We start from the raw sequence: 14,533 nt of genomic DNA on the forward strand, positions 1-14,533 counted from the left end.
ATTAGATATTGATGTTTTGTATATATGATATAAATCACACCCATATATGAGATCTCTCACTCCAACCTTAATAGTTGTAATGTGACAAAAGACATAATTATCCGTTCAAACATATCTCTACGACCAAATCAGGATATATTCATATATATGGTCTACATCACATTCATACACAAAAATATATACCACCTAGACCTAAATAGTTGTAACGGAGAATTGATGTAATTTTTCATTCAAACATGTACCTATAGAACATGATATGTCATTATGGTCTAAAACACAGTTATACACTAAAGAATACACCACTTCGACTGTAACCACTTCAACGCGAATAGTTGTGATGAAGGACAAAATCGGAATGATGAAAAATGATAAAGGCATAAGGGTATCTAAAGATTCTTCCATTATATCTGCGTGCGTGTGAATAATTATTTGGCTAAGAATGGAGACCTGCACATAAGGTTAGTCATGAAATCATAAATTTATTTGACCAAGTCTGGAGACAAACCAATAGTGGCGATATTTTTTATAAAACCATTTAAATTATGTATTCCATCAGGTCAAAAATAAAAGTAATTAAAAATTGGTCTAAAATTCTGTCTCTTTTAAGAACATCAATATATTCTGAGGTAAAAAATTTAACTTCTGACCTAAATAAAGCGAAATTGTTAATGACTTACCATATGATACACAAATCTGAATTGTCTATTGACTAAATGATTTTATTTAGATAATTATTTGTGCCTTTTATTTTTTTTTTATGATAAATGAAACCACCTACTGATGGGACAATCTAACATTATACAATCTTTTGCTTACGATTTCAATATTATTCATAAAATATAATCGCTTGTACAAACTGATTTAAGAAGAAAACTAACTACATATTCACATAATAAATAAGGCACCAAATATGCGTATGGTTGGAATTAATCAAAGAGTGAACCCAAATTCTCTATAATCAGCATAAAGAATCATCAATTTCATGTAATTATGTGTTGTTGTCTTAAACTCATGCTTTGATTTAACAAAGTCTATGAATCCACATCGATTGTGCCAAGTGGAGAATCATGCGTCTCATAGTACAAGTGGACCATAATTAAATAAATCCCCTAATGGAAGTTAGATAATTTTCCAAGATATCTCTAAATGCAAAGTCTTTACTCTGATTGGAGCAACTTCTTCCAACAAAAAACTTCAAATTTATATATTTTCCATCTACGTCACACTTCTAACCATACAAAACTTTTTTTTTAAAAAAATCATAATTATTTCTTTAATTACCATTCTATATATAAATTATTTGACTCCATTTAGAAACATAAGATAATTAAGCAAATGATACATCATATGAAATAAAATTATGCAACTTGACCCACATTAGACTCAAATTATAGAGGTGGAGAGGAATCTACATGCATTGTATCTGACCAAATGAATATCCTAATGTCAAAACCATAGATTAAAGACAATTTTTTTAAGGGCCGCGACGGGCCGAGAAGATCAAAGTTAGATTATTAAAGAGAAAAATAAAGAGTGAGGTTAGAATAGATGAAGTGATGTGAATGTGAAGGGTGTAGACGAAGTTGCATGAGGATTCAACCCCAAACTTGAAACCCAAAACTCTTTTCTTTTTTCGACTTTACATATTGTTTCTCCTACTTAATGATAAAAAATAAAAAATAAAAAGGACTTTTTAAGAGTTATTTATTTATTTATTTTTTTTAATAATTTGTAACCCTAAAATTTCATAAAAGTAACAATAAATCTCTAAACTTTAGTTTTTAATGATTTAATCCCTATAATTTTTGTAACAATTTAGTCTCTACACTTTACTATATAACAATTTAGTCAATATATTTTAAATTTTGTAATAATTTAATCTCTATTGTAGAAATTATGTTAGGTTTGATGAGATTTTACGCATAAAAAAGTCGATAAACTAGTTAAAAGACTCAACGTTTTTATATAATACCAAGTTTACATCATAAAATATTAAAGATCGCTATCTAATTTTGATTTTTTTTACGTTGAAGACTAAATTGTTACCATTTGAAAGTATATTTGACTAAATTGTTACAAAATCAAAACGACATAGACTAAATTATTATCGATAAAATTTTAAAGACTAAATTGTTAATTTTTAGAAAGAAAAGGGTTATTTATTTATTTATTTATTTTTGGGGAAAACTTTTAAAAGAGTTTAGGAACGGGTGAGTTGAGAATCTTGAGAAGAGGATGGGTCCCATTATTGCTATATTATATATATATATCAAAATTTAACAATGAGATTATTATCATTTTTTAAAGGATAAGAAAAGGAAATAAAAAAATACAAATAAAAAATGGTGCGGTGCACGTCAGCATGGCCCACCAGACAATGGAAGTGGGTTCCACGGCATTATCACCACCAGCACCTATTCGGCGATACCGATTGTTTTTGTTTTTTCCCCTTTACAAAAGCCGAAGGCCAAAGAAGATGATGACACCAAATACATTAGNTTATTTATTTATATTAAAAGCAAAATTGAAAGCACCACATTCTCATCCATTCGCTTCGCCGCGTCTTTACCAAAATACCCAAAATGCTGACGTGGATCCCACAACTCACCATTTTTCTTTTCTTCTTATATTACTGATTTAATCTTCGACTTTCATATTCCTATCTACGCACTTTAAGATTTATTTATTGATTTTTTTCAACTATTCAATTTTATGTGTAATAAATTTTTGAATTTATATAAAAAAAAAATCAAATATGTTCCTGAATTTGTTATCATAAATTAACTTTCGTATTTAAATAGACATTAAACATTTAATTTCGTATTCAATACATTTTTTAGTTTTAAAATTGTCAATAAGTCAATAACCAATCAATTATAGTACACAAATTAAAAGGATCAACTCCTAATTAAATACAAATTGCAACCAAGAGACTTAGAGTGTGTTTGGTAGACATTTTCAAGTGTTTAATTTAAAAAATAAGTCATTTTTTTTGTTAAAGAAATGGAATGTTTGACAACCACTCAATATCAAAAAGTGTTTAAGTAAAAATATTTTTTTTTAAAAAAAACACTTCATTCTCAGTTTTTTTTTTTTTTTTTTAAACACTTCATTCTCAAATCAATCCAAACAAATCTGTTTTTTTTTTTTTTAAACACTTCATTCTCAAATCAATCCAAATAGATCTGTTTTGAAGATTACTTTTGAAGCGCATTTTAAACCGTTTTTATCAAAAAGTGTTTAAATAAAAATAATTTTTTTAAAAAAAACACTTCATTCTCGGTTTTTTTTTTTTTTTTTTTAAAACTTCATTCTCAAATCAATCCAAATAGATCTGTTTTTTTTAAACACTTCATTCTCAAATCAATCCAAATATATCTGTTTTTTTTCTAAACACCTTTTTTTAACTTTTCGCCCCTATCTTTCTTTCAGTCATCCTCTAGGAGTGGGGAAATTAACTTTTTCTTCCTCTATTACACATAGAAAGTGAAAGTTGAAGAAATCACTATTTGAGTCTTCCCAATAAGGAGAGGGGAAATATGGAGGTTTTGTAGGAGCATGGAAAACATGCAAGAGGAGGGAAAAGGAAAGTGTACCTGAGTCATCAATGTACTTGAATTGAATCAATGGAATCTCCTTCAGATGGGGCCTCCCATTTGCCCAACCAAGCCCATCTCCTTCACTTCCTTGTCAGCCCAAAGCCATACGCCACACACCATCTTTGTTCACATCTTCCTTTTCGTCTTTCTTCTTTCCTGTAACAATTCCATATGCATCAAATACGTATACAAAAGGCAGAGTATGTATGTAAGTGCAGTGTCTCCATCATAATAAAAAGGAGCTGCTGTGTTCTGTTCTGTAACCATACGGGAAAACAGAGCCGTCTAAGCCCAGTCCCAATCTTAAGATTCCATTCTAATCAGAATTAAAGAATCATAATGTTGTCTCCTCTCAATTTATGTGAATTCCACTCCGTGGTATCTAAATCCTTCTTAATACACTATCAAGCAAATGTGATATCGTTTTCCTCGATGGCTTCTGAAAAGTGTTGAGGTTATGTACCACCCCAGACACTTCACCCTCTAATCATAGCATTCCACGAGGTTGGATCCTCTTTTTTTGACCAACTTTGCAAATCTTATCATCATCAAATTCGATGCTTGATTCTCACTCAATCACATTTTTATGATGGAGTGTGTGTGTGTGTGAGAGAGAGAGAGAGAATCCAGGCAAAGAAAAAGATGGCCATTTCGTTTTGTAGGAATTTCACTCAAAATTCGACTAGCAAAGCTACAACGTGAGCAGAACAGATAACCATATGAAGAAACCAGACTAGACAGCACTTGAAAAAGAACACACCATTTCATATTTTATAAATGAAAACCTCTGGTCCGTAATGAATGGATCTGTACACAATTAATTTGACATCAAGGACAATTCCTGCTACCTATACACGCAAATACACAATACTTACAATTTTCCTGTAAACAAACAAAAGCCAAATCAAATATGTGGACACTCTTCTGCTTCAGAAAACCACAAGCATCCAGATGTCCTTATTGCCTCCGGAAAAAACAAAGAGTTTAATCTTCTACTATAAGGTTAGCTTTGTGACAGTGAACAGCTTTTACGTGTAAGTTGTCAGGTTGAAAGTACGTATCTCCGCTGTAAAATTTGCGTTCGCAGACTACACTCTTTCACCTGATTTCCCAAAAATTAGATACAAAATTACAGATATACATGCAAAAATATATACAAGAGAAATAACAACTAGTCCAGATTCGTGTACATGATGGAAGTGAATGTTGAATTGTGTTTTGAGAGGAATTAAGAAAGAAAGAAAAACATTTATGTGAAGAAATAGGTGTGTGAAAACAAATCGTGTAAACAAAGTAGCAACAAAACAGAAGCATTTACCTGTAGTACAGCAATTGCAGACAACAGATATTTTACCCGCTCAAGCAAAGCACATTCCTTTGCACTCACATTCGCAAGCTCAGAAACAAGAGAGTTTACCTTTCCAACCTATCAAATGAAATATGCTTAGAAATACGAACCGAGTGGCAAGATCCATGCAAATTGAAAAGCTGATTGCGAACGTAAACTTAAATTTCACGTGGTTATAGGATTTCCCTGAATGTCAGGTTAAATTTTCACAGTAAATATTATAGAAATCCTGTTCCACGAAAATGACAAAATAAGAGAAAAAAAGATCGTTCTTTACAAGTTCTATGCTACAGATATATTGGTGAAATTGGATGTTTTACCAGCTCTAAGAGCCCTGACAAGAGACTATAAAAAGAAAACTTTCTTCTATGAACTAACAAAGACCATTCCATATCTAGGAACTAGGATGAATTCACCTTTTAACAGCCGAGTTAGTCCTCCCAGATTACAATTCGATGCTGGTTAATTCGTGTGAATCAACAAACTCTTAAAAGCTAAACGCTTAAACCAGACCAGTCTGAGAGCACAGAAGCAACGGTCTAAGATTACAGACAAACTTGGTTTCCGCTTTTCAGTTAGCAATTAGAGCTAGTCACTTCATGTACTTTTGAAGAAGCGCATTTCCCCCTTAAGAAATGAGTGAAAAAGAATACATGATTGGTTAAAAAGTGGTAGTCATGCCAACTACTGGTGAAGGAATTACCGAAAGCGAGACAATCCTGAAAAGGTATAGCTGTTCAACTGAAACAACTGCAAACGAATGAACAAATTTGGTCCTACAAACCCATTTTGTTCATGAGATTTTTAGAATGGCCGTACAATGAAGCCAAAGTCTGAAGGTTTTTAAGCTTTTATAGCACATTTCCATGGGGTTCAGTTCCACACCATCCTAAGGTAGTCCTGTCTAGAACACATTGTTTGTGCTTTTATTAATTCTCATCACTTAGACATCCGGAAAATTATTTGATTACCAAATCTACCCACTTTTCACGCCCATTTTGCTTCTCGTGTAATGAGTTTGGTTTCTCAGGTTTTCAGCTACCCATACATCACATGCAGCAAATTAGGCACGAACAGTGTACAACTTTTCAGAATCGGGAAAAAAATGTACAACTTTGTTTTTTTTGGTTTAACTTATAAAGTTTCACTTTCAGCGCTGAGGAAGTTGGAGGATATTTTAGGCTGAGAGCAGTTGGGGGGTGCGGGTGGTGCATCCTGACAGGTTAGCATCAAAAGGACAGTTTCATATCATATGCAAGTTGAAGACCACTAGATTTATATTCGTAAGGCTATAGTGTGAAACTTATACATAACCCTTGTACAAAACACACAATAAGAATTGAGAAATAGTTACAATCATGGATTGTTATCATCTTTCCATAGAGGTTATGAGCTTATGAATTGAGAAGTTCTTATTCTGTAAACCTTTTCCTGCGACCCTATGCCCTTGCAATTAACTTATTTGTGCAAGCTAGGAGTTAAATTTAGGAAGAACTTTATTGTTAGCAAAGGAGAAGAATAGACTGATTGGTTGTTAAGGTGCAAGATTTCAGGACCAAATAATCTCTACAAGGAAAAATCGTTCGAAAATCTCTCCTCAGTCACCTTAATCCCAATCAAGAAATTCTTTCTGAAAGGCTTGGCTACCCTCGTCCAATAGAAGCAAAATATTCCAAGTGGTTCTAACTTTTTACGGAGTTTAGGAAGATACTGGGACTGTTTCTCAGCTAACTTTAAAGCTTTATGTTCTAAGGAGAAAATTTGAGCATCTTTTTTCTTAATAGATACCAAAGTGGAAGGAGAAAGGCAAGAGCCTCTCGTACCCTAACAAGAAGGGATTAATAGAAAGGGCTCTACAGTTATTAGTAATATATTATTAATAGAATAGTAAGAAAACACTTACTGTAAAGAGCTTCATTTAAGCAATGCCTTGGGTACGGTCTGTACACCTCTCTAGATACTTTCCTCAAAAAACATCCTGTTTCTTACCAACTAAACACACCACCGTATAATATAATAAATATTCATCAAGCAGGTCATTTTTTTATGTGGTCTTGCGTAGAGCACCAGCTCACTTTAATAACTCAGGGCTCGTTCCAAAATCTAATAGACAACTTGTAGCTGAATTAGAAAAAGATCAAAAAAATTCCATCATGATTCCACATAGGTTGCAACCTTACTGTCTGGAGAATTTTGAAGCTCCGCATTTTGAAGAAGCGATCCATCCAAAAACCCATCTTATCGAAGGTTTCCTATAGATCTGCAATGGGAAAACCCCTAATTGTCGAGGGCCCACCACACATTATCCTGCTTGTTTTTATAGACAGCCCAATGTCACGGGATATCCCACAATGGAAGCCATTCTCCAACTCCCTATCAGTAAAATATCTGCCATATTGAACTCCAACACGATATTAGTGTTCTTCAACAGATCCTCTAAGTGTTGCAGTCCATTTTCTAGTCTTACGGTGGTTCTTGTTCGTAACTTTTGGGATTCTTATGCGATCCATCCATAACTTCCTTAATTGCTGACTGGTTTTCCCATTGGGGAAATGTACGGATCCATTGGTCTAATGCAGTTAAATCTATTGCTATGAACTAAAATATTTTGAAGACATGTAAATATGCCGAGGAAATTTTGGAGTTGGGTTGTTTCTCGCTACTTATTGCAGCTCGTTGGCAATTACTTCTTATTTATACTCTTCTTGAGAATCTTCTATCGTCTGCTTTGGGCAAACATATAGGTAGGTTTCTCGTCTTCCTCTTTCCTTCTAGTTTAACCTTTTCTTGTCTAGCGAATATTTCCTCAGGGAAAAAAAAAATCAAATCTCATTCATATGGACAAATTATCATATGTGCAAGCATCATAATCTCGTGAGCATTCTAGAATACCTTGAACCAAACTTGCACAACAGTTCCATTGGAATAAATTTAACAAATGACTAGCAACATTTTACAACTTCAAAATCTATTGAAAATGGAAACAATAAAAAAATGATGATCATCACCTTTGATAATAGAAAGAAAATTGATGATGCCATTGTCTGCAGCACATCAACGGCAGAAGAAATTGCGTCCTTAATACCTTGGACATCCGCCTGTAGAAGAAAGGAAAGACAATTTCAAGTAAGACAGCTTATTAAAACAATCAAATCAGTGAAACAATGAATCACATAGCCAATTATCTCTTGCTCTCAAAGACATCAGCATATACAATCATGTACTTTACCTTTGCTGCCCCAACAACTGGCAAGCGAAGGGTACTAGCCCTCAAAGCTTCAGTAACACCTGATAAACTGTTGGAAAAGTTTTTATCCAGTTCATCCCATTCTTCCAAATGCAACATCTATTGTCACCAAACAGTGGCAAATCAGAAGAGAGCAAGACAGGAAATAGAAAAAGCAATAACATTTACAAAATCGAAATCGAATGCGCCTCATACAATCCTAAGAATATTTATCTTACTTGCCAGCTGAGGATGGAGGTTAACGTTAGTTTTTGCTTGAGTAACTGTAACTCCGATCTTTTTGTTCTAACAGATTCACGCAGCTTCGAGGTACTCAGCCAAGCATTATAAAGGCTTCTCTGATGCAATTAAAACTATGTAAGTACCATCCCTTGAATTATTCAACTACGGGTTTAAAAAAACAAAATTTAGAAGACAATAAAACCCAACAATTCTTGAACAGTCAACCTACCACCATCCGCAGATTTGCGACCAAAAGAACATGGAACAGGAGGCAAAATAAAATAATATATCTTTAAAAAGAACACCTCAAAAAACCAAAGGAAAGAAAAAAGAAGAAGAAGAAGAAGAAGAAGATAATGGGGGATTTTAGAACAAAATAGAAACTTATCGCACGACTGATAAAGGGAGAATACCCTAAGCGTACCTCTGCATTCAAACTGAGGCCGGATTGAGCAGCATCTGCTCGGGCATTGACAAAACGCCATTGCAATAGCCGGTTATGTAAGAGCCTCAATGAATGTGCATCTACAATTCGGTTCTCCGCAATCTTTCCCCTTCGAGCATCGGCAACAAAACTTGTCATTGATAATGGAATGTTGTTCAAACTATTAAGAGGGGTACTCCCCACAGCATTCCTCAACCGAGGTCCTGTGGACGATGCTAAAAGCCTACTTGGTGACATAGGGCGAAGTGAACCGCGAATGGGAGACAATTGGCCTCTACTGTTAACAACTTCCCGTGGAGATGATGCAGGACTATCCATTTGAAACTTCTTTGGCACGGTAAGCTTGGAAGGAGCTAAAATTCTTACCCCGATATTTTTGGACAACGGCGAGCCATTTTCCGGCTGGCGCCGCAACCGGTTGTTTGTCTCCTGCCAAAATCTTGCCGGCACTACAATCCCTCGAGGTCCACGCTGCCCTTGTCCTTCGTTAGGACTGTACTCTTGAGTTCCAGAACTGCTACCTGAAGAGACGCTATCAGAATCAGACGAAACTACATTAGAACGATCAGATATGTTTTCTGAATTTGCGTCCATATCGAGTTCATCCCCCTTCTCCAATCCCCTATTTACAGAATCCAAGTTCAAAACCCTATCAAAGGAACCCCTCCCCTGAGCCTTAGAATCTTGCAACTGCCTAATGACATTCACAGATCCACCACTAACCCTCTTCCTCTCGGCTATGTCCTCACAATCCAAACTCCTGCTCATCAAATTAGCCTGCCGCAACCTTGAGGGCCATCTATGTTGATCTATAATAAGCTTCGAGTTCTCTGCTTTTTCCGCGACACCGCCTGCTCTCGCTGGCGTCGTCGACTTCCTGCGTTCAGGCGTACCCTTCCTCACACCTCGTGAAGGAACTGGCTTCGCCTTACTAACTTGCAAAGAGAAAGACTCACCCTGGAATGAAACAGATAAGCTTCTTGTAGAAGTAAGCAATAACTTCTGAGAGGCAGGCATCTCGCCCACTCCACCATTATCATTGCCAGTCCTGAAATCAAGAGAATAAGGCCTAGGACTCCCAACCCTTCTTCGGTCCACCGATACCGAACGCTTATTAAGGGACGAAGCAGCCTGCGTCGGCGTTGGAGCTAAACTGGAAGTTCTAGAGACTGAAGGAGAAGAAGAGCGTTTCGTAAGCAAGGCCGAGGCAGAGGAATTGGATGGAGGCATAAATCGAGAAGTGACCTCTCGTGATTTCGGCTTGCGGGGATCAATTGCATTGTCGGACTCCGATGGAAATAACGGAAGTCTATTCGAATTCTGTCGTGTAGGATGAAGATGAGGCCCTTTCTGGGGGGCAGTCTTGGGGTTTAGCGTCGTTGATACAGCAGCTACCATTGCTGAAATTCAGAGACGAACTCACCGCCCATTCCAGAAACCCTAACAAAATTTCAAAGATTCCGTCATGAACAAGAGCGATGATGTTCCAACGCCAGCTATAAGAAGAAAGAAAAAGGAAGAATCTACAACAATAATAAGTGGAAAAAGAGAGAGAAAGATGTTGAGTGAGAGTGGGTTTCGGAGAATTAATGGCGATAATTAGGAGAGAATTTATGCAATGGGATCAGTCACCGTAACAGTAACCGTCCGCCGGCGACGGAGAATGGGGAGTTGGTGTAGGCGAGATTTAGTACCATAACCGTTTCTTTTAGTTGGAGCTTCAAAACAAAATTAAAAATTATTTTTAGTTTGTGTCAAATTCGTTAAAAGAGAATCCTCTACTCGCGGTGTTCGTTTCGATTAAGAGTACTTGCGTTCAACAACAGCAACGTATTCGGAGAAGGGTATTCTGGGGAATTAGAAAATTTGTTTAATTGGGGCGTGGTTTGCACGCGAGGCGCGTATTCAGGGAGGTGGAAAGATGGAATGTGTGGGAGTGATGGTGAGGTCATTGAAGCTTCGAAGAGACGTTACATTTAACACAAAAATTCTGACAAATGTGCAATAAAATCCATTCACGAATATCCCGTGTTTGTTTATCAAGTAACTCGTAATTTTTATCCACGTTTGAAATAAATATTATGGAAATTAATAAAAATTATTATAATGGACTTAATTAGATTATAATTGACTATTTTTAATCTCAATTTTTATATAGTAAGACAACATTTAGATATCTATTGTAAATGAATGTGTAAGTGTTGATTTGAAAGCAAAAATTTTAAAAACAAATAGAAAATTATTACAAAATAATATAAAGTTTAAGAATGTTTTAAAGTAAAATAATGGAAAAATTATAAAAAGTTTTGGATGATTAAAGAAAATAAAATTCACATCAATCCAATTTTGAATCTAATTTTGAAGTGAATGGCGTGAAGATTTAATGATAAATGTTCGAATGAGGTTAAAGATAAGTATATTTTTTTTTTAATTTTTTAAATTCAATTTCTTTATAAATGAAAATTTTGGGTAAAAATAAAGTTAAAATTTGATACTCTTGGAAAGCATAAAGGAAAACAAGCAAGCAAGAAAATTTCTAATGAAACTTATATAAATTTAATTGATGAAGTATTTCAATTAATTAACCATTCGATTTGCCAAAAAAACAAAAGGAAAAAAAAAAAAAAAAAGAAAGAAATCCATGTCAAATGAACTTCAAATTCAATCCATAAAAAAAGAAGGGGGGAAAACAATCTTTAGACTATTACAATTAAAAAAAAATAAATTTTAAATAATTTGCATTTGTTTAGAAACTTTTTTTTTCAAAGAAGTTTAATCCTTAAATAATTTTGATATTTGTGATCGGTCTAATCTTCCATACTTAAAAAATATCCAATAGATTTCTTAACTTTGAGATTTATCTATTTATTTCTTGAATTCTAAAAAATATTTAATAAATCTTAAATTTTTAATTTTATATTTGAATAGATGTTTGACAAACCATTTTCAGAACTAACAAATTTATTAAACATAGGTTTAAATTTTATATTTAATATAATCTAAGCTTTAAATTTTCTGTAGGGTAGATTCGTTAAAATTTCAAAATTATCATAGTTGAAGGACTGGAATTGTAATTAAAGAGAAAAAGTCCCAAACTTATCCTTTTTTTTCCCTTGGAAACAAATAAAATTAAACCAAACAATGAACGAAGGTTGATTTTTTTTAAAAGAGAAAATGGTTATAAAGAAAAGGATAAATATGAGAAAGTCAAATGTAGAAACTTATTAAAATATCTCGAGCAGCTAAAATTGTTTGCTTCGTAAGTTTGGCAAGCAACACCAAATATAAGCCATTTACCCAAACATATATTTACCCAGACAAAAGTTGGTAAATATATATTACTATTTATTAATTAAGTTATATTTTTCATCACTATTAAAAAATAAATTTAAAATTTCATTTCATATGGATTTATTTTAAATTAATTAATTGACATTAATGTCAAAGATTGAAATTGAGTATTTAATGAAACAATTTATGTTAAAGTGTGAATCTTGAAATCAAAAGATCAAATCGAAACAAAATTCAAATCTCAAGATAAAATTGTAACATTACAGAAGTTTGGGACTAAGTTGAAACAGAACTTACTCAAAATTAATTGATTAAAAATATGACATTTTAAAGCCTACCGATCAAATAGAAATTAGGCTCAAAATCAAAAAATAAAAAATATATTTTATCAAAATTAATTGAAATTAAAAGTGTAAATCTTGAAATCCATCAACTAAAAAATGAAAACAAAAACTAAATCTCACTAGTATTGCCTTGAAAAAAAAAAAATCAACAGTGAAATTGTAACATTTTTTAATTTTAATTATATTACTCAATAGTGAATTTATGATGATATGTCAAAGTTAAAGTGCAACTCTTAAATCCTATACATCAAATTGACAAAATTCAAATCTCAAGATAAAATTGTAACATTGTAAAACCATTTATACTAAATTGAAATAAAACTTATTCACAATTAATCGATTAAAAATATAATATTTTAAAATCCAGAAATCAAATAGAAATTAAATTAAAAATATAGAGATAAAATTATATTTTATAATAAAAAAAACATTTGACAATCTCAATACTAAAAAAAATAGTTTAAAAGGAAAAAATGAAATAGAGATAACAAAAAAAATGTAAATAGATAGAAAGATAAATAATAATAATAATAATAATAATAATAAAAATGGGGCGTCTAAAACAACACCATCTTCCTAATTTATTTCTAAACAACCCTCTTTCCCTTTTTTTTTTAAAAAAATTACCCCTCTCATCAAATTAACCTTATAATTACACATTTAAACTTTTAGTTATAAAAATTGAGTCTCTAAACTTCTACGAGTTATATGATTTTCTATCAATTGACATGAAATTAAAATTGGGTGTAACTTAGACTACATCTAACCTTATTTCTTTTTTTACCCACAAAGAAAAATTAAAAACAATTCATTTTTTTAAAAAATTCACATATGGCAAATTCTCATTCGACAATTGATAAGATAGGTCTAGACCATATATCCAAATTATTATATTTTTTAACTACAAAAATCTATAGTTGTCTCAACCTTGTCCAAAGTTCACTTGAATATAAGACATTGGACAAGACTAATAGGATTCTCTTACTAAATTGAGCAAATATTGATTTTTTTTCATAAATATTATTCCAAAAATTCAAAACATCTAAAACTCATTATACAAGGATGACTGCATTTTTTTTCATGCTTTTAAAAATAAAAACAAAGTATACACAATATCTATAGTTTAATTAGAAAAAGAAAAAGAATGATTCAAGATATTTAGATACATAACATCACACACATATATAATATCTTTAAGTTTAAGCAACATAAAATAGGAAAAATAGAAAAGAAAGCAATTAGAGATAGATAGGGTTTTTGACAATTTGAGCGGTGCAAATTAATAAACAATTCGATTAATTTTATTATTATTTATGTTTCTTTTTTTGAAAATCATATGATGAATAATCATAATCATACTTGATCTAGAAAAATCATCATTCATATTAAAAGCATTTTTTTTAACAAAAAAAATAAAAAGCATAAAATCTTTAAAAGGGTTCCTTCAGTTATAATGATAATAATAATAACATATGCTTAGTGTAACATTGGGTTTGCTTGTGAAGCGAGTTGCTTTTAGACTTTTTATTTATTTATTTTTACTTTGACTCAAATATTACTTTTACAAATGATTAAGACACACGATTGGGGAAGCAAAGGAATGCCATTGAAGAAATGCGGGTTAATTAATTAATAATCAATATATGGTTAACTTAGCAAATTAGTCATATTTAGCATTAATGCTAAACCAAACATTCCACCTTTTCATAAAAGCAATCAACCCGCTTCCCTTTGAGTTTTACAAACTCAATTAAAAATCTCCTCAAAAGTTTTAGGTTCCGGTCATAATTTCTTTGAAAATTAAACATATTCCCTCTTATTTTTTTTTATTATTTGTATATCTTTTTTATAAACATATTCCCTCTTCGTTTTTTATAATTCTTAACCAAATTCCAAAAATAAAAACAAACTTTTTGAAAACTACTTTTTTTAGTTTTTAAATTTTGGCTTAGTTTTTTAAATCATTGGTGAAACGGTAAGTAACAAACAAGAATGTGAAAAAAACCAAAAAAGAAAAAAAAATCCAAATTGATCCAT

The 14,533-nt window shown here is 32.3% G+C and overlaps 1 protein-coding gene across 4 annotated transcripts; it reads right to left on the reverse strand.

Annotated features, from left to right (window-relative positions):
* Window positions 1-189: 189 nt before the first annotated feature.
* Window positions 190-10,625, reverse strand: LOC120086436 (QWRF motif-containing protein 2-like). Of its 4 annotated transcripts, XR_005484225.1 has the most exons (8): window positions 8,841-10,591; window positions 8,413-8,532; window positions 8,177-8,293; window positions 7,956-8,045; window positions 4,918-5,025; window positions 4,475-4,701; window positions 3,597-3,755; window positions 190-447 (listed from the first exon to the last, which is right to left on the reverse strand). XR_005484225.1 is itself a non-coding variant. In XM_039043085.1 (7 exons), the coding sequence occupies exons 2-7, from the start codon at window positions 10,257-10,259 to the stop codon at window positions 4,642-4,644; spliced, it is 1,914 nt and encodes a 637-aa protein (XP_038899013.1). In that variant the 5' UTR covers window positions 10,260-10,301; window positions 10,494-10,625; the 3' UTR covers window positions 4,344-4,641. The 4 variants fall into 4 exon arrangements, 2 of the variants coding, with proteins under 2 accessions (XP_038899013.1, XP_038899011.1); XR_005484224.1 differs by lacking the exon at window positions 190-447 and having other exon boundaries at window positions 3,381-3,755; XM_039043085.1 differs by lacking the exons at window positions 190-447; window positions 3,597-3,755 and having other exon boundaries at window positions 4,344-4,701; window positions 8,841-10,301; window positions 10,494-10,625.
* Between the last annotated feature and the right edge of the window lie 3,908 nt (window positions 10,626-14,533).

Source organism: Benincasa hispida, chromosome 9 (genome assembly GCF_009727055.1).
Source record: "Benincasa hispida cultivar B227 chromosome 9, ASM972705v1, whole genome shotgun sequence".
Classification (NCBI taxonomy): Eukaryota; Viridiplantae; Streptophyta; class Magnoliopsida; order Cucurbitales; family Cucurbitaceae; genus Benincasa; species Benincasa hispida.